Source organism: Apis florea, unplaced genomic scaffold, assembly GCF_048593485.1.
Source record: "Apis florea isolate Af1SG1 unplaced genomic scaffold, ASM4859348v1 contig_2350_pilon, whole genome shotgun sequence".
Taxonomy (NCBI): Eukaryota; Metazoa; Arthropoda; class Insecta; order Hymenoptera; family Apidae; genus Apis; species Apis florea.
The window spans coordinates 8214999-8240318 of NW_028256565.1; the positions used below are offsets into that span (position 1 = coordinate 8214999).

Consider the following 25320-nt stretch of genomic DNA (forward strand, 5'->3'; position numbering starts at 1 on the left):
AGTTTGTCGGTATTGCGTGCACTATATGTAACCCTTTCGTCCCAATCCTTCCTCCTGTTCCTTCGAGATTCCTATCTCCTTATACGGGACAACAAAACATACAGATTTCTCAGAGTTATTATTTCTATTAATGTCGCGGTTTTTTCATTCCTCGCGAGAGTCAATGAACATAACTTTTACTATTGTGAATCATGAATCACTTTTGTTTCATTATAATGATTCATAAAAAGGATAGAAATATTTTAATTTTTCCCTTAGTCAAATTAGATTTTTATTTTAATGTTTGCTATAATTTATTTACAGACATATAGCACAAACTACTTGCTATATATATCAATCTTGTGATATATTAGTAGAAAAGTATAGAAAAATAGCTAGACTGTAATTTAAGGTAATATAATTATGCTATTTATTAGTACAGAGAGACTGTTTGCAACTGCAAAATGCACTCGTATACATATGTTTTGTTGGCTTTGCAATTCAGAAATAAGATACTGCAGTATTGTCGCAACCTTCGAAGTTGAAGGTCGCCGATGTTCAATGAAAACGAGTATATTTGTTATGTATTTGCAGTGCATCCTTCTGTTGATGTAGTTTATATATCAATTATGTATGTTAAATGAAACATATTATAATTCCTTCAAATCTTTAATTAAAAGGGAAAAATAGTTTAAGTTAAGATATAAAATAAATAAATTATTAAAAGTTATTTAAACTTAAAATTAAAAATATTAAAAAGTTTTGGAAGAATTGATTTAATTACTTAGAAAATATTTTTACGCTCGATTATGTTTTATTTAATCGTATACGTAATTGATTTCGTACTATTCCGTATTATTCCGTATTATTCCACACAATTGCTTTTATTTTGTAGCTGCATAAGGCAGATCGATATTCGACAGTTCTCAAACTAGTCACGAATATATTCCAAAGATATTCTGATGTTTGATAATATCAATTGCAAAAATAGACGTTTATACTTTGTAGCGAAAACGCAAACCGAACTTCATTCGAATATTTTAATTCTTGTTAATCTAGAAGATTAGCAACATGAACAAAATTCCTTTCTTATAAACAAATTTCAATCCAGTTTATCCAGTAAGAAAGAAAATCGAGATAGTCACGCGTTTAACTCAAACGGATAAATTTCTGCGAATCCCGCAATTGTTTTATCACTTGTTTCGCAACTGTACTCATTTCATTTTTATTCGAAGTTGCAATATCTTCTATTTTACTAATCGGTAGAGTAGTAATCAAGTCTTGAATGTATTTAGGATTAGTCAGGCCATATGTCATTGATTGTAACACGCGCAGACATAGAAATTGTGTTTCATCTGGTAATGAATTGTTTTTCAAGTAACAATTTAACACGTCGCCTACTCGTGATTCGAAGAGATGCTGTAAGCCGGTTTTATTCATACTGACGTTATAGAATATCATCAACATCAATCTATATAGGAACACAATATTCGATTCGATTAGGAATATCAAAAATTAACAATATCAATCATTCGATATTCATAGATAGAATTACCTTTTTAGAGATAGAGAACCTTGCGAAAGTGGCAAGGTGGGCATAAGTTTCACCATTTTTTGTACTAAAGCTCTACCATTCGAATCAGTGATTAAAAATTCACGTCCCTCAGGTGTTGCAGATATGTTAGTCACGATGCCTAACAATCCAATTATAAATTGATATTCGACATTGCAAGTAGGGGGAAAAGCGTTTTGATAAGTGTTTATAAATGCGACGAAACTTCCGTCCGTTATCGATAAAAATTCACCGATCATATGCTGAAACTATATAGAGCAATCAGTGCAATACTATACTATTCTCTAAATACTATATTATTTGAATTATTTTTGAAAATAGAAATATTTACCCCGGAAAGCCAAACGTCGACAATTTCTGGAAGTCGAGATGCGCGCCATGTTAAATTACCCAAAACTGCCCCTAAAGTTGCACAGTATGTACTTTGATTCAATATCTATGAAAGATATATAAATAAAAATATTTATTTATTCTAAATACAAAAATATTTCATGTTAAATTATTGATTAATTAAATTATTAATTAATTAATAATTAAATTAATTATTAAATTAATTATTAAATTATTGTTAACTTGTTCTCTTAAATATTCTATTTCTTCTTGAGCTTTTTTGTTTTTATCTATTTGTTGTTGCAATTGGCTGTGTAACTGTTCACATTTAAGCTCTAAAACTGAAATTTTTTCTTTTTCCTCTAAAAATAATAAAAATATTAATTAATAATATGTTGTAGTTTATTAAAAAAAAATAATAATAATAATAAGAGAATACCTTTATTTATTTCATCGGTTAATGATTTCGGAAATAAAGAAACGAGATCTTTTTGACCATCATCTATGTTTAATTTATCTAAGTCTATATCTAATCCAGAATTAACGAGCGTTTGCGGAACATCTTTTATAAATTTATGGATATTTTTTTCTACTGTGTTTAGGGTGTCTTCCACAGAAATCTAAAAAATTATACATTTATACGAATATATAAGACTTTCTTTTTGCGTCATTTCCGATTTTTTTTTATATTCTAAAAATCACAAGATATAAAATGAACAATGTTAATCATTTTTTATACATTAAACAAATATGAATACCAAAAATTGTTTTTCGTCTTCTAAATTTGTTTGTTCTTCTTGGGCATTCTTGTCCATGTTTGTTCAATTAAATTTTATATTGATACAAGTAATTTCCTTGTATATTTAGCGAATTGATATTTTGAATATTTTTAACATGTTGACAATTATCGTAACCTACATGAAATATAGATTATGATGTGAAGATGTGAAAATTTATATATCATAAAAAGACAATTTCGAATATATTATAATTATACAGATTATATTTATTTGTTTTTTTTAATAACTAATTGTTTATTTACTTACAAATTATTTTTAATTATATTCTTCTTTTCGTATAAATCACGAAAAAATTAAAATCTTATTTCTTTAATTATAATTTCCATAAAAAAAAAGACAAAAAACATAATATTACTATTTTCAGTCAACATCTAATAAATAATAATGTTAGATATAAATATATGTAAAGTAATGTGATATATTTGATGAAAAAAAATTTATTTTTAATCAAATTCGATTTTTGTCTAAAAAAAAAATTTCTGTCTAATGCACTTCTTCCAAATACTGAATTCGATACAAATATTCAACATAATAATATCTTTATTTTGAAAATATATTTTTATTCATCACTATATGAAACATCCTTAAATTTGAAATAGCTTTTTTATGAATCCATCATAATATAAATAACGCATGTATTTAGCGTGGCTTGCATTTTATGCATCTCGGAACACTCGAGGGTGAGCGTGGTTTCATGTTATGATGCAAAAAAAAAGCGTTAATTATAACCTTTCGATTAGAAGCTCTCTTATTTTTAAACTAAACGGAATTTCATCAAGATATTGCTGTAGCCTAAGTAAAATTCCATGTAAGTTGTAAAAATACGATGATTAACATTTTGATATGTTAAAATTTAATTCATGAATCATTATATATGCGTTTGTTTTTGATCATAAAAATTGTAAATAATATTATAAATATGAATAATAGCTTAATGTTCAAATTGTTTTTTATTGTATGATTATAATTGCTTTACATTGATACAAATGTTATCTAATATATTTATTTGTTTAATTGTTATATAATAATGATATTTTAAAGATTATTAATAATTTTCAGATGCAATATGAAATTTTCAGAAGGAGAAGAAATACTTGCAAAACATCCAAATTCTGATAAATATTATAAAGGCAAAATCTTAAGTATAAAAGGTGAACGATATAAAGTACAATTTGAAACAGGCATTGAACAATATATTGATTCAACTGATATTAAGGTATTTTATATATAATATATATACTTTAAAAATATACTTAAGTTTCCTATATTTTTTTCTTTTTATATAACTTTTTCAAAATTTTAGATGGATAGGCCATCAAGAAATATAACAAGAAGTAGAAGAGGAAAAAGTCCTACTAGATATTCGTCAGTTAGAAAATCTCCACGTAAACGTTCACCTGGAAGATCTCCATCAGCTGGGTCTACAAGAGGACATAGATCACAGTCTACAAATCGTACAAAGTTTGCAAAAGTTTCTTTGCCACGTATAGAAGTATCTAGTGGTAAATAAGTTGTTATAAATAATATGCAAATTTTTTTAATAATATTATTAAATAATGGGATTTTTTTGTGAAAAATATATAGATATACAACATAATGATGATAAAATTATAAGTAAAAAAAGAACACATGATGATGATTCTGTTGAATCAATGCCTCTTCAATCACGATTGAAGGAACTAGGAACGATTACACGTAGGTCAACAAGATTATTATCTGGTATGCCAAAACCTGAATCAGACCATAATATAATTTTATTAACAAGAAATATTAATCGAGCTGTCTCACTTCCTTCAGAAAGGAAGAGTCAAATGAACGATTTTAGTATAGATGTAAAGGAAAGAGGTCATTCAGTACAAAGAGATCAAGTAACTTTACTATATATTTTTTACTATATATTATTTATAATATATTAATGTAAATATTACTATTTTGAATATAATGTTTCATTTCAGGATTTGTTAAAAATAAATTATAAAGATATAGATATAAATACACAAATGATAGAAAAGCGAAAAAAAGAAATCAATATGGTTAGTGAACCACAAGAATGGGGAGGAATGTTTGGAACTTTTATTCTTATATTTCTATTACCTGTGATTATGATTGTGCCGCAATTATTGTGTGCAAAAAATGAATGTACGTTTAAATATTATAAAATATCTACAGATCTAAATTTTTATGTAAATTTAAAAGCTTTTATTGCATATTTAAGTCTCTTTTTATTTGTAATAATTGTTTCGATCATACCAATCGGACGAAAACTTGATGGATTACAAAGTAGAATTGAAAGACTACAATATCGTTTAAATGGTAATTTTATATTGAATTTTGAAAATTCATTATAGTTTGAAAATAAATTGTTAGAATGGAATTATTATCATTCTATTTTTTTTTCAGGTTTTTTGTGTGGCATTTTATCAATAATTATATTTGCTGCATGTATATACAATGAGATTAAAATTACTGATTTTATTTTGCAAAATAATATACAATTTTCAATCATTGGTTGGATTCTTGGAATAATTTTATCAATTTTATTATTTATAAAAGGAGGCAGAGCTTCAATAGCTAATTTAAATATACATGGATCTACTAACAGTATGATATATAACTTTTGGCAAGGAAGAGAAATAAATCCACGAATTGGTCCTGTGGATTTTAAAATAAATCTTTTTCGAACTTCTATGATAACCATAGTAATAATTTCTTAAAAAGTATTTCCATTTATAAAAATGTATAATATAAAATATGTACAATTTTATTCAAATTACAGATTCTCATAAACTTATCTATTGCAATCAAAACAATTGAAGAAACTGAAATATATACTTTAGAACATCTTAATGTAGGTGCCTTATTAGGTACTTTACTACAAATTATTTATGCAATGGATGCATTATTTTTTGAATCTGCATTATTAACGACTTTCGAAATAATGTACGAGGGGACTGGATATATGTTGTGTACCGGTTATATGATGTATCCATTTTTACCGACTCTTACGACGAAATATATGTTATATCACAAGTAAATATCAATAATAAATAAAAAATAATAATATACTATATAATTAAAATTTTAATGAAATGATTTTTAAATTTCAGGACACAACTTACTTATCTATTTATTTTTCCTATAATCACTTTTATAATTGGTTATTTATTATATAGAATTAGTAATCTACAGAAGAATAAATTCAGAAGGAATCCTTTATCTCCATCATTAATGCGTAAGTATAAGATTAGTTTACATTTATAATTATAAAATACTTTTTTATATGATTTATGCATTTATCTTGTAGATTTAGAAACTATACCAACTATACGTGGTAAAAAACTTATAGTATCTGGGTTATGGGGTTATATAAGACATCCCAATTATTTAGGTGATATAATAATGTGGTGGTCAATATCATGTATAAGTTTAGCATGTGATATTTTGCCTTACTATTATGCAATTTTGTGTACAGGATTATTGATACATAGAGCTATAAGAGACAATGAACGTTGCAAAATACGCTATGGTTTAGCTTGGGAGCAATATATATCACGTGTTAAGTATATGATTTTCTATCGTATATTTTAGAGTAATATAATATGTATAAAATATTAACAAAGTACTTTTAGAGATACCAAAATATGTTACAAAGTTGTACATTTAAAAACAATAATGCTCATTATTTCATAAAATATTTTAATCACATTAGAATTATATAGAGTCTATACATACACATGTGACATAGTATGTAGAGTTCAAATTAGCTCAATATAAAACCAAAAGAAATAATTGTTTAACATTTAGATTTAAGCATATCATTTTTCATAAAATCTTTAAAGCAATGAACAAAGTGTGGTTATCAAAAAAGTACATTTTAAAAGAGGATATAATTTAAGATATTGTTGATATGAATATGTATATTGTAAAGTATATTTCTATGATGAAAAATTAAAGTAAGATTTTTATACTTTTTATACAAATATGTATATTGACAAATAAATAATTTTTTAATAGTCGCGTCATTTTAAAATTACTTTCTGGTAATAAGATGTATAATATTTTATAAAAATAAATAAATAAAGAATATATTTTATGTGTTTTTTTTTTACTGTACATCAAACGAAATGTAAGAAAAAATCGATTTATAATGTCATCTCATATTTTAATGATTCATGACTGACACATGACATAGCACTAAGAGCAATATTTTGGAAAGTATTTTATAGTGATTTTTATTAATTTCATTAACAGAATGGCAACTTTTTTTGGTGAAGTAGTATTTCCAGTTTCACGAGCATTTTGGGATGAAGATGAAAATAGAGCTACTGATTCAGTTAATCAATTGTAAATTACACTTTCGTTAAACATAACCTCTTTATAAATGTTCAAAAAATTTAAATTTCTTTTAAATATGTTTCAGCGAATTATCTATTCAATGGTTAAAAGAAAAACCACTTGCAATTGATACTTTAATTATAGTTGAAGGCGAAATGCTAATTGGTAATATATATTTATAGTCTTGATATTTTAATTATGTTATGAATATTTTTAACGAAATTGTAGATTTTTCAAGAAAATGTTTGTGTCCAAATTCTAAAGAAATATGTTTCGTGGAAGATGAAAAGCAAAAGAAAATATATACAATTTATGAAGTCAGTGATAAAGTTTATTTAGGTATTGTGTCTTCTCATTTTGATGTAAAATTATCAGGAAAACTTGTGGAAAAAGTAAGTATATTTATTTTGAATTAGGAAATATTTAAGATTAATAACTTATATTAATATTGTTGAATTTATTAGTTGAGTGACATTATATTAAATGCAAAAAGTACAATTAGTATAACATGTCGTCATATATCACAATTTAAAAATAAAAATATACCAACAATACCATCTTTCTTGAGGATGTTAACTACAAAGAATGGAAAAAATATTTGCAAATTGAAAGAAACATTTCTAGAGCAACCAAATATTATATATGGAGTGGCAGCAGGAGGTTGATATTTAAAAAATATATTTTAAAATATAAATTTACTAATAAATTTTTTTTTTTTAGTATTGTCATATGCTGAAATTATGGAACTACCTTCAGTTTTATATATTTTATATACAGATAGTTTTGTATTGGATTCTTTATCTGCAGAACCACTTTTAAAATTATTTTCAGCAATGAATTGTACATTACATGATGTTACATTTTCTGGAAAAGATTTTTTTAATAAAGGCAATCTTTACATGTAAAATTGTTTTTTCTTTCTCTTAAAAATTTTATGCTTATATACTTAAATTAAATTAAATAAGAAGAAAAATTAAATTAGAAATTGGAACAAATAGATACATATTAATATTATAAAAGCTTTATAATTAAATACTATTCTTAATTATAAATTTCACAATATTTACAATATTTACAAGAATTTAATTATTATTTTTTTGACAATAATAATTTTAGTTATAATAATGATACACAAACAAATATTTCATATTTGAGCTTGCAAATTTGTATGTGTTAAGGTTGTGGTGGGTAATATGTACGCGGTGTAGGTGCTGGAGGTACTGGATTATTTGGAGGAAAATATGAGGCATTTGTAGGATAAGGATATGGTTGAAATGGTGCTGGTGTTGTAGTAGGAGCAGGTGGTGCAGGTCTAGTAGTACCAGAGGAACCCATATGATGCATTGGTGGAACAATATGATTCATTGTATTTACAGGAGGAGGAGGTACAGAAACATTTGCTGGGGGAAATGCTGGTGGATAATTAATATTGATATTAATATTACTAGGTGCATAATTGGCTGGATATGTTGGAAAATGTGTTGGCACATCCATTGGTTTGATTGAATCTGTAGTATCTGTAGTTAAACATCCATTTGAAGAGACTGCAGCTGCTTCAACTTTAGTAACTTTTCCTGGTGTAACTACGATGTAATAATAATATTTTTTAATTTTTTATTTGTTATAATAATAAAATATGATTTTTGCACATACCATTTGGTGTAGTAGATGCTGATTCTGTAGGAGGTGCTGTTATAGCTCTATCTCTACAAGGTTCATTAGATGGTGTTAATGGTGGTGAATCTGGTGGTTTTGTGTTATTAGCTTGTGAATATAAATCTAATACTTGATGACAGATATCTGAAAGAAAAATGTAAAGATCATATATATTTTTTAGATTTTAAATTTAAAAAGATGACTCCTTTTTTAAAAACCTTCTAGAAGATCCATAGTAACATCTTCAACAAACATATCCCACCAACGTAAATGTTTTGGTTGTCTTCCATTCCAATCTACCACTTCAAATTTACTAAGTTTTCCAGCCAAATACATGAGAGCAACAGCTATAATTTCTGGTTCCCATTGCAGGGATAATGTTGTACATAAGCTATATATGAAAACAAAAATAAAATATTATTTACATAAATTTAATAACAATACTAAAATATTCCTACCTATCATTAACAAATGTCCAAGCCATTTGAACCATTTTTTGTAATTTATTTTTATCACCTACAATATATTATTAATTTTTTTATTATTTCTTTTAATAAAATTTAGTTTAATATTTAATAAAATATTTTAATACCTTTAAGGCATTTTGCATATTTTAACAAGTAACTATATGGATGTTCAACTTGTAAATCAAACTTAATAGTTTGTAATAAAATTCTTTCTAATGTCATAACTTCTTCCTAAAGAATAAGAAAAGAAAGATTATTTTATAAAAATAAAATAATTATTTTAATATATAAATATTTAATTGATGTACTTTTGGATCTTCTCCAAATGTCATAAATTTTTGCTCACTCAACAAAGACTTTGCAGTTCTTATTATATCTTTACATTTTTTTGGTGTTTCTTCTACTTTTCCTGCCAGAAGTAAACAACAGCATGCAGTAACCTATATGGTATTTATAAAATATGATATATGATACTTATATATACTTATTTTTTAGATTAAAATATTTATCAATAAAAATACTTACATATCTTGGAAAATTCTTAAATGAATGAAACATATAAAATCTATGAAAATAAACAACCCCAGTTGCCATTGTATTATATCCTAAATCCATTTTTGTACCTGTATCAATAATAAATCTTGCACCCTCTTTTCTATATCTGCATTCTGTTTCATAATCAATTCCATCTTGAATAGACGGTGTATTTCGGAGTTCTTTTTTCTCATAATACCAGCATGGCATTTTTGTTGTTCTTGAAATAATACATATAAAATGGAATAAATATAGATAACTATTATTATTATTAGATAATTATAGATAACTATTATAGATAATCATTATAGAAATTAATATAGATAAAAAACATTTTATTGTGATTATGTTACTAAAAATAAGTTGAATATAATTTTATGTAATTTTATGTAAATAATAATTTAATATTTAATTAACAAATTATATAATTATATAAAATTATACTAGAACTTTTTATAGGAATATGTTTTGAAATAGGTTAGAATATTTACCAATATATAAAACTTTTTTTTTTTTATTTGTTTATATATTTCCCATTAAACATATAAAATCTACTCAATTAAATAAAAACTTCAAAGTTTATTATATTAGTAAGTTTTTATTCTAAATTGTTTGTTATAAACAATTGCAAAATCTACAAACACCACGAAAATATATATTATGTGAATTTATCTGCAGTACATCTATATATGAAAATAAGAGATAGATCACTTTGCATAAAGTGTTACCACTTGTTGGATATGTTTCAGGAGTATGTTTCATGTGAACGAGTCTTATAATAAGTAAAATAAATGTTTTATATTGTTTTTTAAAAATATTTTTTGTTTTTTTTAAATGAAGAATATTTGTCATTAAATATATTAATAAAATATAATTTTTATCAAAAAGATTATAAAAATTTCTTTTTTAAATGTAATGTATATATATTATTTTTATACATATATTATATATTATGTGATGATTATATATTAAAAATGATATAAACTTTTAATAATATATTAATAATAAAATTAAATATATATTTGTTTTAACATATATTTTTTTCGCAAAATATATTATCTGTGTATTATTAATATGTTTTTCACTTTATTTTTGCTCTGTTTGTTGATAAATCGATAAGATACATATGAAGGTGACTTAGATCTATAACGCAGAAGTATAAAAAAGCAAATTGTATAAAGGAAGAAGAAAAAGTAGAAATATCTTTTTCTATGTAGTATTACATTGAAATAAACTAAGTAAATATATCATTATTGTTTCTTTTTTTAAAATTTACGTTATACGAAGATTGTAAATTATCTGTGTCTCGGCCTTAAACTTAATTTATTTATACAGTGAGCTTTTTTAAACATAATAATATATATCTATATTTTATTTAAAATATTTTATATTACATGTTTTATACATATCATATATGTTTTAGACATATCATATATATATATACATGCAAAATATGTTGAATATATATATATTTCTTTTAATATTTTTCATATAAAATAAACTTTATTAAAAAATTGTCCGATTTTGTTTAAGACTACAAAATAGATGTTTCCGGTTCATGTTAGAGATCTAGTTTGAATACCTTTTGTTTAATGTATTATCTGTGGTCAATACATAGCAGAGTATATGACATAGAGTCATACATGTGTCTATTAATTTACCGCGAATTCTCGTAATTTTACATTTTGAGAGTGATCTACATCGCGCTCCCGTAACGTAACTAAATGTTAATTTATGACGACCGCGCACGCAAGAATATTCTACAAAAACGTCTACAATTTCACAGATAATAATACGACGACTATAATGCCGTTAGCGAATTTGACAGTTCCTTGGTCCGAGCAACATATAACTGAGAAGGTACTGTGTTTTTATATTCATAGAAAAAATCGATTAATGTTAAAAGTCTGTTGATTTATTAATTTACTTAATAATTTTTTAATAGTTAAAAATTTGTATTTTAATTAATTTAATATAATATAGCAAGATGTAGATATCCTCACATCAGAGTCTCAAGAGGAAGTAATGATAACTCAAGAAAATGTAGTTGAACCACCTTCAAATGGGTGCTCTGAGTCACATGAAATAGAAGTACGTGAAGTAGTAAGAGATGGACATGAAAAAGCAGATCCTTCTCAATTTGAATTACTTAAAGTTTTAGGTCAAGGATCTTTTGGCAAGGTATTAACCAATATAATAAATTTATTAGAAATGATTAATTTATATATAATTAACTTATATATAATAAAATATATAATGAAATATAATTTTTTAGAAATTAAAATTCTTATGTTATTTAGGTATTTCTAGTGAGGAAAGTTGTTGGAAAAGATAGTGGAACACTTTATGCTATGAAAGTATTAAAGAAGGCAACATTGAAAGGTGCTTAATAAAATAACTCTATGAGAGTAGCTCTGAAGATTTTAAAAATTATTAGCTTTTTTATATTCAACAAATACATTTCAAAAATATAAGTTTTAATATTAAGAAATCAAAAATTGTGAGATATAATGAGATATAATTCATTGATTTAAGCTCCTTATTTTGCATTAAATTTTATATAATTTAAAAATTTATATTATTTTATGTATACCTTTTAAAGTAATGAATTTTTAAAATTAAAAAAAATTGTATTTTTGAAATCTATTTGTTGAATGTTATTGAAAAACATAAAAAAAGATTCATAATTTTTGATATTCCAAAGCAAAAATCATCCAATTATAAAAAATTTTCAGAGCAATTCTCATTTTAAAATTGTTGTTTGTTTTTTTTTTTTTTTAAGTGGTTTAATATTGCAATATTATCTCAGTTCGGGACAGAGTTAGGACAAAAATGGAAAGAAATATATTAGTGGATGTTGAACATCCATTCATTGTACGACTACATTATGCATTCCAAACAGAGGGCAACCTCTACTTAATTTTAGACTTTTTAAGGGGTGGTGATCTATTTTCAAGATTAGCTAAAGAGGTATCTATAATTATTTAAATTAATATGAATATAATATATTTCATATCATTAATATCATAATATCTTATATTATTAATATTAAGTTTTGTGATTGAATTGATTTACTTTTGTAATTATTGTTTTAGCTAATGTTTACTGAAGATGATGTAAAATTTTATTTAGCTGAACTTGCTCTGGCATTGGATCATATACATAAACTTGGAATTATTTATAGAGATCTTAAACCTGAAAAGTCTGTATTATATTTTATTTGTTAATAATTTAATTAATATAAAACTGTACAATTTTAATACTTATTTCATTTTAAACAGTATTCTGCTTGATACTGAAGGTCATATTGCTTTAACTGACTTTGGATTAAGTAAACAACCTTTAGATGATTGTAAAGCATACTCATTTTGTGGTACTGTAGAATACATGGCACCTGAAATTGTAACTAGAAAAGGTCATTCATTTGCTGCAGATTGGTGGAGTTTTGGAGTACTTATGGTCAGTAATAATATGATTCTTTAATTTAATCATTTTTATAAAAATTTTTAAATAAATTCTTAACTTTTCTAGTTTGAAATGTTGACTGGAGCTCTTCCATTTCAAGGTGCAAATCGTAAAGAAACAATGACACAAATATTAAAAGCAAAACTCGGAATGCCGCTTAATATTTCACCTGATGCTCAAGCACTTCTTAGAGTATTATTTAAAAGAAATCCTGCAAATAGATTGGGATCTGGTATTTTTTTACATCTTTTTTAATATAAAAATATTTCTTTTATATAAAAATAGTTACTCTTATATTTATTCATTATTTTATTTTAGGTGGAATAGAAGAAATAAAAAATCATCCGTTTTTTGCAACAATCGATTGGAATGCTCTTTACAAAAAAGAAATAAAACCTCCTTTCAAACCAGCAGTTAGTCAAGAAGATGATGCATTTTATTTTGATAGTGAATTTACGTGTAAAACGCCTAAAGGTAATGTTTCATTTAATTAAATATAATTTAATTACAAATGAGAAAAGTTAAATGTAAAAATAATTTTAGATTCTCCTGGGGTACCACCAAGTGCTAATGCTCACGAATTGTTTCGTGGATTTAGTTTCGTCGCCCCGTGCCTTCTTGAGGATCACATAAAAACTCCTGAATATAAAAACTGTGATAGTCTTGCAGCTACTTTTCCAACATATGTGAGCGCTGTTTCTGTGAGTGATGAATATGATTTTAAACAAGAAATTGGTAAAGGAAGCTATAGTACTGTTTATTTAGCAATCCATAAAGCTTCTAAAGCAGAATATGCTGTGAAGGTAATTGAAAAATCAAAAAGAGATCCAACAGAAGAAATAGAAATTTTACTTCGATATGGAAGACATCCACATATTGTAACTTTGAGAGCTGTTCATGAAGATGATAAACGAGCTTATCTTGTATTAGAATTATTACGCGGTGGTGAACTCCTTGATCGATTACTACAAAGACGTAATCTTACAGAAAAAGAAGCAGCTGAAGTGATGTACACAATAGTTAGTGTAGTTAATTATCTTCATGAAAATGGAGTAATTATCTATTCATTTATCATTTTTTAAATTTTGTATTGTATTATATTAGATTTATTGATTAATCTGATTTGTATAATCGATAGGTCGTTCATAGAGATTTAAAACCATCCAATATATTGTATTCAAAATTAGGAGCTGATCCAACAACACTTTGTTTATGTGATCTTGGTTTTGCGAAACAATTACGAGCAGAAAATGGTTTATTAATGACTCCCTGTTATACTGCGAATTTTGTAGCACCAGAAGTGTTAAAACGTCAAGGATATGATGCAGCATGTGATATTTGGTCACTTGGCGTTTTATTATACATTATGTTAGCCGGGTAATTATAATTAAAAATTCAATAATTATGTATTTGAAAACTATTACATTATATTGTATTTTTTAGATATACACCATTTCGCAATAGTCCTGGTGACAGTGCAACAGATATATTAGATCGTATTGGACCTGGTTATATTGATGTCGAAAGTGGCATATGGTGTCAAATTTCGAACGAAGCAAAAGAACTTGTCAAAAGAATGTTACATGTTGATCCTAATCGAAGGCCTACTGCAGCTGCCATATTAAAATATCCATGGATTGCAAATCGACATCGTCTTCCACAAAAAATATTACCTGAAAGTACTAAAGATCCACATAGCCTAAAGGTATATTGTGTTTACTTAATATATATTTGAAATATATTCATGATTAAATTAATAAAATTAATAAACATATTTTTAGATAGCAGTAGCTGCAACATATAGAGCAATGTCTAGCAGTCCAAGATCACCTCATATTGGTCCTGTTGTCATGTCCGAGTTAGCACGACGTAGAACACAAGCCAAGCCTATTGGTCCTACTGAAATTTGAAAAAAATTTAATTCTATTCTGTGTCGTTGAAAAGTAAGGGAAAAATATTAAATTACGAATTATGTGATTCCATATATAAAAGAACTATATTTTGTTGATATAAATCTAGTATTATTTGTGCAATGTTCAAATGTAGCTAGTATATATTAATTTTATAAAAATACTCTGTTATTATATAACTTGCATCACCAAAATCATCTTTATTCTAATTATCATATGTGTATGTGTATAGAATAGGAAATATGTATTTAAATTCATATTTTCAATTTTAATATAATACAAAAATTAAATGTCAAAAAGAAACTCTTATAATCTATATTGTACATGACTATCATTTAAATATTAAAAATAATATAAATATTTGTGAAAAAAAATATACACTTATACACACACATATATATATATATTTTACAAATATTTATATTATATATATTTAATAAAATGTAAAAATGAATTATATCTATTTCAATTTTTGATCAATACTTTGTTAAATAAATTATTAATTGTATATAATAAAACAATTTTACTTAATTGAAGTTAAAATAATTAAAAATATTTTTTTAATTAATATTTTTTAAGAATATATAAAATTTGTAATCATATTTATATTATATACACAATGTATATAATTGTTTGTATATACACAAATGCTTATATAACTATATTATTTAAGAAGTCTGAAAATTTTGATATTTTTTTGATTGATGAATATAATATGAATATAATATATAAAATAATTTATAGTGTTATCAAAATAAATATTTTTTTACAAAAATTTCATTTCAATAACTTAATGCAATTAATTTAATAAAACAAATTTAAATTATTTTTTAAATTATTGTTTTCATTTTATAAAATTAATTGCATATTTTGTTACACAAAAAACAAAATTTAAATATATATTTAAATTATGTTATAAATTAATTATATATTGTAAAAAAAAATAAATAAAAAAAAATCCATAGAAATTGTTACATTTCTTGTAAAAATATATAATGAACACAGAAATATTATTGAAAATTTTTTATCAGAAATGTATATTATTTATTTTTAAAATATACAGTTTATATTAGTACGTATGTACAATGTATGTACATACATATATATATATATACAATAATATATATTTACAATAAAATATATTTAATTTATAATGCAGTAATATATGCGCATGTGCACATTATTAAACGAAAACGTGGTAGCTGTTTCTTCTGCGGATTTCTGTGCTTTCTTGTATAAAATAGTCATAATATATTTTTCAATAGTTTTTATTACTATATTATTCGTTTTTTGAATTTAGTTATCTACAAAGGTGAGATAGTATTCGATACATGTTAAATTTTCAATTTGTTCAAATTAAAAAAATGCAAAAGAATGATCATTATATCGTTAGTGAAGTTTGCATATTCTTATGCATTGATTTCGTTTTTCATTTAATGTGATTTATGAAAATTAAATATATTGACTAAAGTAAACTAGATTTTAGAAACATAAAAAGTATTTAAATATTATAATATTAGAATATTTAATTAAATATTATAATATAAAATATCTCTTTTTCAATCTCTTTTTCTTGTTTTCTTATAACATACAACGTAATTAGTCACATTTTCCTTCAAAAAATCAATATTTTGAAGATACTTCACTTTAATTTCATTATATAGCCTATAAAAATTTCATTATATTTAAAAAACAGAGGTATAACAACAATTATTTACTTTTCATTTCATACTACGCGTTTATTTATGTTCTAATTATAATGCCATAATTATAATGTTTTTGATGTTTTTAATCTATCATTTTTTCACCGATTTTTATTAAACTTATCAAAGTGTGATTACATCAATACATATTTGCACTTATATGATTTCTACGATTATATAAAAATTAGTCGAATTATTAAATACGTGAAAATATGATATCGCGTTCATGTTTTAGAACTTTAAAATTAGGTATGAAGTGATTCAATTTATTCAAATTAAAATTCTAATTTTTTGCATTTTATGAATTTATTATTATTATAAATTTAAATATTTTTTGACATTATATTTATTTTTTAGGTGTTTATAATATGCTTCATAAGGGTCCATGTCCATTAGTTTTATGTGGTCCTTCAGGAAGTGGAAAAAGTACATTAATAAAAAAGCTTTTTGAAGAATTTCCAGACACTTTTGGTTATTCTATATCTCATACCACTAGAGCCCCTAGACCAGGTGAGGAAGATGGGAAACATTATCATTTTACTACTAAAGAAAAAATGCAAAAACAGATAGAACAAGATGAATTTATCGAAACTGCTATATTTAGTGGAAATATGTATGGCACTAGGTAAAAATTTATTTTATATTATTAAAAATTAAAAAGGAACATAATTATATTATATATAATTTTGTTTTAATATTTTTAGTAAACGTGCAGTAGAAGAAGTACAGCAAATGGGTAAAATTTGTGTATTAGATATTGAAATACAAGGAGTAGAGCAAATAAAACGAAGTTCTTTAGATCCCTTGTATATATTTATTAAACCACCATCTATAGAAGAGTTAGAGAAAAGATTAAGAGCTAGAAAAACAGAAACAGAAGATGTTTTGAAACAAAGATTGTCTATTGCTAAAATAGAAATGGAATATGGTAAAAATTATGGATTTAATGATTCTTAAAAATTTAAATATTTTTTATATATTTTTATGTTAGATATAAACTTTATAAAATTATTATAGGTGAAAAACCTGGTAATTTTGACATAGTGATTGAAAATGATAATTTTTCAAAGGCATATAATATATTAAAAGAATTTGTGATGTCAAATTTGAAGCAAGGATAAACAGGTATAATAAATAATGTTTAGATACATGTCAAACAAATAATATTTATATTCATATTTTTAATATTTTATAGGATATTAAATTTATGCTTCTTAAAAATATACTCTTCTTTGAAATTAAATTATAATTATTTTTATATATATATTTCTATGTAAATTATAATAATAATAATTAATTAATACGTGATAAAATACATAAACTCATGTTCAAAGATCAAATTAGTAGATTGAAAAATAAATGTAGGTAAATAATTTTATACAATAATAAATTGATTTTAATATTGAAAGAGTAATTATAGCAGGAAGCTTCAAGTTTGTTATATGCATAGTATTAATGTAAAATTAATATCATTTAATTTTAAAAATATAATATCATTAAATTTTAAGAATAAAAATTTATAGCTGGGAATAAAACTACAAATAAGGAAATAAGGACAAAATGTTTATATAATTTCTTTGAACTTGGTAATTAAAAAAAATAATTGTATATAATATAATAGTTATCAATTAAGTTATTTTTATAATTTGTTTGCAATTATACATACATATATATATGTATGTATATATATGTTTTATATGATTAATAAATTTGTATTACAGTATTTACTTATAACAATTAGTTTTTAAGATTATATCAAATCAGTGGAAAAATTTTTGTTATTTTAATATTCTAGTGTAACATTCCTCAACCTTTAAATAATTCAATATATTAATTTGTAATTGTACCATGATTCAAATATTTATATGAAATTATATATTATATATTTACATGAAATTTTTAAGAAGTTAAAAATTTTTTTAATTGAAATCATTGTTTATATAAATAAATAAAATTATGATATATATATATCTTATATTGCTTGTATATGTTATTATAAGTAATTTTTCAGTGAATTGTAATTTATTAAAAATTCGTCACAATATTAGATCGATTTATAGGTTGAGAAACGTTGCTCTAGTGAATATAGAAAAATATAAAATAATTTTAGATTAATGATATCTTGCCAAATGTATACAAAGGATAGTCAATTTACATAAAGACTTTAATGCAGGCTAGATATCTAGAAAGAAATTTGCAAAAATTAAATATAATATTTTAGATGTAGTTAACTGAGACTATTCACCAGACGAAGTTGTGTTCCAATAGTGTAGATTACTTATAAAATACTTGTGGTTTTTGTCCTCGTCAAACATCGTATAATTATTGCACCATGCAAGATTCATTACACATAATTACATATAATTCAATTATACTTAAATATATCATATTATTATTTTAGTAGATAGAAAAGGCATTTGTCCAAACATTCCTTTAGCATTCGTCATCAATTAAACATATTTGACATGTTTTTTATTTGAAAACATTCTTGAAAAATATTTGAAATAAATATATTTTCATATTAATCGATATTATTAAAATCATACCATGATCATTGTCATTTTCATTTTCATATATGTTACGTGTTTTTGCATCATCAATTTATTTATTCGTCAAATATTAACAAGTTGTTGCTTCCATGCGCATCGCGGAAAAAAATACATATTTTCTTATATATGCGATGTTATTGCTTGTTAGTATGTGTATAGTTATATAAATATAACAATAAAAAGTTTAAATGAACAAAGCGAAATAAAATATATACACATATATTGTTATAGAAAATTGTATCATTGTTGTATCATATATTGAATAAATATTTCAACTAAACGATATTGAAAACATTTTTTTACGTTTCCTCTATATTATTCCTATATATTACCTTGAAATAGATGATTAAACATAATTACATTTCTTTTTAAAATAAGAATTATTTTTTAAGATTGATGATGATGAGAATAGTCGCGTTTTGGCCATTCCCCATGATGATGACGAGTCTTATGTTTAGGTACTTCGCTAATTTCGATGGATGTCACTTTAACGTCCTTCTCCGCTGTTTTCTTCATCTCATTTTGAATCAAATTATCTCCATAATTCCTAGGCATAAATTCACTAATATTCTTTGTTTGGGATAAATTTTGAGCTTTATTTTGCACAGTAAGTTCTGGTTTCCTCGAAAAAATATAATTGATAACCTGAGGTCGCGGTGCAAAAATATTTTCCTTTGAATAAGAATCTATAATTGATTTTGAATCCGATGGATTCGCATCTTTTAACAATGGTGTATTTAATTGACTCGTTCTTATTGCTTGTATCACTTCCTGTTTTCGTGATGCTTTATTATTGTTATATTGAATCGAACTGACCGGTTTTAAAGTATCTCTGTTTGCAAGATCACGCGTTGTTAATCTTCTAATCGAATCTCTTTCATCCAATTGAATACGACTGGGCAAAGCTAAAGGTTCTTCTTGAATTTCCTCGTATAGATCTCTTCTCAGACCTCGTTGTTGTTTTAAAGAATTCGTTAAAGGATCGATTCGACGAATTTGTTGTTGTTCAATCTTGTATCCCGTTTCGGGAATAATGATTCGACGACGAAAAAAAGAATCCTGATCTTTGACGCGATCCAAAAAATTCTCAAGCGTGTTCCAATTTTCTAAATCCCGGGAAATCGCTTTTCTAGCTATCTTCGAAATTTCCTGTATATCCAAAGATCGTGTATTCGATTCAAGAGAGAAACGATCGTCATTTTGAAGGATGGCATTTACCGCACTGTTTTCATAGTTGTCCAACTGAATATTGTTTTCTGGATATGTGAGACGTTCAGAAGGTATTTGATAACTCTTTTCTAGGACTGCTCCTCGATCAAAGTAACGTTTCTCTTGATAACTGTTGCGTGGTTCCTCATTGGTATCTGGATAATAAGCTTCATAGAAGACCGGGCCTTTTTCAAGATCATAGCTCTCATAACTTGGGTAAAATATACGATTAATTTATTAAAAATAATTTTTTAAATATTTTAATAAAGATTTTAATAAAAAAAAAAAAGACAATTGATCTCCAATGAAAATAAAAAATTAAATTTTGACTACATACCGGTGAATATCAGGATTCCAGGTAAAAGCCGGCGTTACACCTGATAGAAAATAAAACAATTATTTTATGTTAATATTATTTCAGGATTTTTTGAAAATTGAAATAATTAAACTAAACATTGATCGAGAAAAACACTTAATAATTGACTCGTTAATCGATATAACAGTCATTATCAGTTCTTTGAATGGCCTTTTAAGTTACATTAGGGAAACAATTTGTACGATATGCTTTCGAGTTGTTTATTATGTACATGTCGATTAAAACATTTTGACACTGTGAACATTATTATAAAATAGATATTAAAAATTTATAAATTCGTGGAAAAGACATTCTCGTTGTCATACAAAAAGTTTTTTCAATAATATTATATTGAAAAAAATGTAATTATGAAAATTATTGTACGATATCGTGAAACATCATCATTATAAGATTATTCAATGCCATTTATTGTTAAAAGAACTAAATTTTTTCGTTTCTCTTTTAAGCATTTCAACGTTTCATTATTGTACGTGTATTCAATTTGTGTACATTCATTAATTCCAATTTTTGCATCCTATGCTTCTCTTCAAATATTTGAATTTTGCAAAAAATGTAGCTATAGTTGTCATATAAATAGCTTTCACGTTTTAACATATGTTTTTCTTTGCTGTAAAGAAGGAAAGATGAAAAAGTTACGTACCGAAGAAAATTGTTATGACTATCGTTGAACGTAGACACTGTTTAAGAACCATGATCCTATCGCAACGACATGCAACTGAGTCTCTAAGAGGGACGTTTGCGCGTATTTTCAGAGTTCCCTAAAATAAACCACCGTTTCCTTCAGGTCTCGTTGACTTGATTTTCGGAGGAAGAAAGACGGGTAGAAAGCTCGAAAGATTACGAACTATTATTCTTATGTCCCATGCGAATAACATTACATGTGAAATATTATTTCGCTTGGTTGCGACTTTTTCGATGATTCCGCATGATGAATCAGTCAACCGAGCAGCATGGACAACCAAAAAAATATCGTAATTTGTGTCATTTGTTGATTCTGGAACTTTGATTTCTTGGAAGATATAAAATATCAAGTGGCAATGTAAAAAAACTATTTTCTCTCATAGTTTATATTGAATTGTGTTTCAATATAATACAAGTAGAACAAATTGACGAACTTTTAGATAAATAAAAGGATTATTATCTGTATTATAATAATTGAATTTCTATGTATTATCCTAGTATCTTTGTTTTGATTAATTTTTTAATTTTTTAAATTTTTGGTTTAGAAAATTATTTAAATGAAAAATCATCTATCTTTAAAATTAAAAAATTTTGTCCAAAAATAGTAAGACGAAAAAATAAGTATATTATATAATAAGCAATATGGAATATTTTTATAAAGAATAAAAATGTCGTTGTTATCTTTATCAATTTTTCATTTTTATCCTTTCTATTTCGTTTCTTATTTTCTAAAAAAATAAAAATTGATATTTTTTTGCGCACTATTTTTCAACATTTTTGTAACAGAAATAAAATTTAACTTGAATGGAGAATATAGAGTATAATAAACTGTGAATATGGAAAATTAGTTATTTATAGAAATTGCGTGCGATTTATTAAATTATGTCAAATTTTCTACTATACTATAAATATACGATATCGCGTACTAGATTGTTTTGCAATTTTGAGATTAATCAGTTCGAGTACGAGTACTGTTAAATAATAAAATTTCTTTACTGAATTCTTAAGAGGAAGACTCTTTTATATAAGAAATAATGCAATAAGTTAAAAAAAAATTAAATTAGTATTAGTGTGGAAGGATATAAGTCTTTCATCATTGAAATTGACAATTTTGAGATTAATTAATTGAAATGAATTTTGTTGAAAATACTTATACGTAATATGACATTAATTAAATTAGAGTAGAGTATATAATAGTATCATACATAACCTTCTAGAAAACTTAAATGTTTTTAGGTATTTTATTATCAATTGTAAATATATTTTCAAAACTCGAATAGATTTATATATAATAATTTTTATATATGCGACATATATATATATATATCATATGTTAGCATATGGAATATTATTTTTATGCGGAAATCGAAAGTAATACAATAACCAAATCTAATAATAAAAATTAATATACAATATTAATTTATTTCCTAAGACTTTTATTATTTGGATATTTGAGAAGCAATCTCCCAATATGTGCAATGTAAATTATATGCTATATTAATATTCTCATAAATTGTTATAAGTGTATATATTTATGTGGAGTAAGACAAGGAAAGTAAATAGTTAGAAAAGGACAGAGATAGTGTAAAAATATGGGAATCAGCGCCATCTTCAGAGTGCCGCAAATGAAACACATAAAGAAAGGACAGAAAATAAGTGGAAGAAGGATGGAAGATAAAGAATTGACTACCAGCGCCATCTCTTGAATATAAGAAATTAATTAGTGGCGCCATCTCTTTGAAAAATGCTCAAACTTGATGTCAGAAACATATATAAGACCTTAACCAGTGTCGCCATCTCTTCGAAAAATGCTGAAACTTAATGTTAGAAAGACTTTAGTCAGTAACGCCATCTCTTCGAAAAATGCTGAAACTTAATGTTAACAAGACTTTAATCAGTAACGTCATCTCTTCGAAAAATGCTGAAACTTAATGTTAACAAGACTTTAATCAGTAACGCCATCTCTTTGATGAGCGTTCAAACTTAATATCTCTTGATATTCGAGAGATGGCGTTGGTAGTAGATTCTTATTATATCTCTGTCCTTCTTCCACTATTTTCTGTCCTTTCTTTATGTGTTTCATTTGCGGCACTCTGAAGATGGCGCTGATTCCCATATTTTTACGCTATCTCCGTCCTTTTCTAACTATTTACTTTCCTTGTCTTACTCCTTAAATTGTAATGACAAATATAAACACTTGTGACGGTAAAATTATAGACCGAAAATCCAAGATTCTTTTTAATAAAGGGAAAGAAAAAAGAAATAATGGTCTCATATATATTTTTATATGTGCTATGTATTTATTATTATATGTATTCTATATACTATATTCATAAAATATCTATATATATTTATAATTTTATATGATGTACATATTTTCTATTTCTTAACGTAATTCCTGATAATATGATAGCTTAAGAAGATATATATATATATTTAAAAATTAAGTATAACGCAAGAATGAATATATAAGAAGGATATATATATATATATATATATATAAAATTTTGAAAAATATGTAAAAGATAAATATCTCTAAAATTAAGAAAATTGTTGAAAAAATATAATGCACGACGTCTATTCGTTTGTATAGCAAATATATCTAGGAATTCTTAAACTCGTGGAGTTCTCCAGCCAATTGTCAACGTGAATGAGATATCCATGCGGCGTTGAAACGACCTTGCATCGATTCTCGATCGATTCTCAAACGTTTGCCATAATATGGTTGTTGTAAATTTTCATTCTCTCTTTATTCTCCGATTCGAAAATTCTGAATTGTTCGATCTATTGAATTGCTACCCGTTGAAATTGATAGCGCATCGATACGTCATCCTTGATAACAACATCCGTAGAATCCGTCTCTTTGACATGTACCACGTTTTCCAATCGTTCCCGCGTTGAAAATCAACGTGTCCGATTAAAATCCTGAACGATTATGTAGAACCATGTTGATTCGTCATGCCCCATCTGTTATTCGGATGACAATGAATTAAACATTAATGGTATGACGTTTCATTTCCACATTTTAAGTATTAAAAATTTTTGCTTTAATACATACGATCTATGCACTTCGTTTTAATTTATATTCGCATATATAATTCTCTCACATTTTTCCGTAGAAAAAGAAAAAAAAAAAGAACATTTTTATCAGAGGAAACGTGATGTATTATATATATATATATATATATATATATATATATATATATCTAACGTAATAATATTTTATTTTTAGAAAGCGAATCAAGATTTGGTTGAAAAAATTTGTCGCAACGAACGATGAAAAATGTACAAACAAATATGAAATATACGAATCTTTAATACCTCTTTAAATCTGTTTTTCATTCACGGCTGTATTAAAAATTGTTATTAATACTCGAAAATTATCATGGAACGAAATCATTTTTCTCTACGAATAATTTCCACAAAAAAATAATGGAATACAAATTGAAATCTGTAATCTGGCAATGATTTATTAAAAAAAAAAAAAAAAAAGGAAAAAGGAAATAAATTACGAATACATATTCCATATATTCTCTCTCCTTTCTATCGATATTATATAATAATCGTGTGTCCAATTCAACGGTAGATCGTTCTACACAGCTCGATAGCACATCATCCTCTGCACTTGCAACGAAACTGATCACATATCTGTTAAAACGTAATTCGTTCGAGGAACGAATGGAGAAAGATAATATTTACCATCTGTATGCCGATTTAATATGCCCTTATAATATAACATTTTCCCCTCTTCTT

At 25.0% G+C, this 25320-nt stretch overlaps 7 protein-coding genes across 16 annotated transcripts in view; 4 read left to right on the plus strand and 3 right to left on the minus strand.

Annotated features, from left to right (window-relative positions):
• Positions 1–6770, plus strand: part of LBR (lamin B receptor) — a 47697-nt gene extending 40927 nt beyond the window's left edge. For 2 of the 8 annotated variants that reach the window (XM_086904488.1, XM_012490302.3), the window contains exons 2-9: positions 3742–3898; positions 3986–4184; positions 4267–4550; positions 4638–4995; positions 5083–5381; positions 5459–5712; positions 5790–5914; positions 5987–6770. In XM_086904488.1, coding sequence (XP_086760614.1) covers positions 3749–3898; positions 3986–4184; positions 4267–4550; positions 4638–4995; positions 5083–5381; positions 5459–5712; positions 5790–5914; positions 5987–6270 — 1953 coding nt within the window. In that variant the 5' untranslated portion in view covers positions 3742–3748 and the 3' untranslated portion in view covers positions 6271–6770. Of the gene's footprint in view, positions 1–3058; positions 3584–3741; positions 3899–3985; positions 4185–4266; positions 4551–4637; positions 4996–5082; positions 5382–5458; positions 5713–5789; positions 5915–5986 lie in introns of those variants that run through there. The other 6 variants (XM_086904489.1, XM_012490301.2, XM_086904491.1 and 3 more) reach the window with 6 other exon arrangements.
• LOC147658183 (heat shock factor 2-binding protein) lies at positions 633–3097 on the minus strand. Its single transcript, XM_086904497.1, has 7 exons — positions 2929–3097; positions 2641–2796; positions 2322–2502; positions 2126–2244; positions 1884–1988; positions 1535–1800; positions 633–1450 (listed from the first exon to the last, which is right to left on the minus strand). The coding sequence occupies exons 2-7, from the start codon at positions 2695–2697 to the stop codon at positions 1129–1131; spliced, it is 1050 nt and encodes a 349-aa protein (XP_086760623.1). The 5' UTR covers positions 2698–2796; positions 2929–3097; the 3' UTR covers positions 633–1128.
• Positions 6758–7924, plus strand: PSMG1 (Proteasome assembly chaperone 1). The gene is made up of 5 exons (XM_012490316.2): positions 6758–7026; positions 7103–7182; positions 7246–7409; positions 7482–7677; positions 7738–7924. Exons 1-5 carry the CDS (start codon positions 6935–6937, stop codon positions 7920–7922), a joined length of 717 nt encoding a protein of 238 aa, XP_012345770.1. The 5' UTR covers positions 6758–6934; the 3' UTR covers positions 7923–7924.
• A 98-nt stretch (positions 7925–8022) lies between these two features.
• CycK (cyclin K) lies at positions 8023–10774 on the minus strand. The gene is made up of 8 exons (XM_003696258.4): positions 10166–10774; positions 9666–9894; positions 9449–9580; positions 9266–9371; positions 9132–9189; positions 8892–9064; positions 8671–8817; positions 8023–8600 (listed from the first exon to the last, which is right to left on the minus strand). Exons 2-8 carry the CDS (start codon positions 9882–9884, stop codon positions 8191–8193), a joined length of 1245 nt encoding a protein of 414 aa, XP_003696306.1. The 5' UTR covers positions 9885–9894; positions 10166–10774; the 3' UTR covers positions 8023–8190.
• LOC100866816 (ribosomal protein S6 kinase 2 beta) lies at positions 10774–15602 on the plus strand. 2 transcript variants are annotated; one of them, XM_086904479.1, is made up of 13 exons: positions 10774–10912; positions 11461–11534; positions 11658–11855; positions 11975–12056; positions 12484–12644; positions 12770–12876; positions 12956–13133; positions 13206–13371; positions 13458–13613; positions 13683–14191; positions 14278–14516; positions 14583–14844; positions 14921–15602. In XM_086904479.1, exons 2-13 carry the CDS (start codon positions 11481–11483, stop codon positions 15047–15049), a joined length of 2241 nt encoding a protein of 746 aa, XP_086760605.1. In that variant the 5' UTR covers positions 10774–10912; positions 11461–11480; the 3' UTR covers positions 15050–15602. The 2 variants fall into 2 exon arrangements, with proteins under 2 accessions (XP_086760605.1, XP_012346282.3); XM_012490828.3 differs by lacking the exon at positions 10774–10912 and having other exon boundaries at positions 11038–11534.
• A 529-nt stretch (positions 15603–16131) lies between these two features.
• LOC100870711 (guanylate kinase) lies at positions 16132–19581 on the plus strand. 2 transcript variants are annotated; one of them, XM_003696450.4, is made up of 5 exons: positions 16132–16361; positions 17110–17377; positions 17457–17680; positions 17770–17877; positions 17948–19581. In XM_003696450.4, the coding sequence occupies exons 2-4, from the start codon at positions 17121–17123 to the stop codon at positions 17871–17873; spliced, it is 585 nt and encodes a 194-aa protein (XP_003696498.1). In that variant the 5' UTR covers positions 16132–16361; positions 17110–17120; the 3' UTR covers positions 17874–17877; positions 17948–19581. The 2 variants fall into 2 exon arrangements, with proteins under 2 accessions (XP_003696498.1, XP_086760625.1); XM_086904499.1 differs by having other exon boundaries at positions 16352–17001.
• On the minus strand, positions 17899–22241 carry LOC100866938 (uncharacterized). The gene is made up of 4 exons (XM_086904498.1): positions 21732–22241; positions 21527–21644; positions 20848–20887; positions 17899–20721 (listed from the first exon to the last, which is right to left on the minus strand). The coding sequence occupies exons 1-4, from the start codon at positions 21759–21761 to the stop codon at positions 19689–19691; spliced, it is 1221 nt and encodes a 406-aa protein (XP_086760624.1). The 5' UTR covers positions 21762–22241; the 3' UTR covers positions 17899–19688.
• Positions 22242–25320: the final 3079 nt, after the last annotated feature.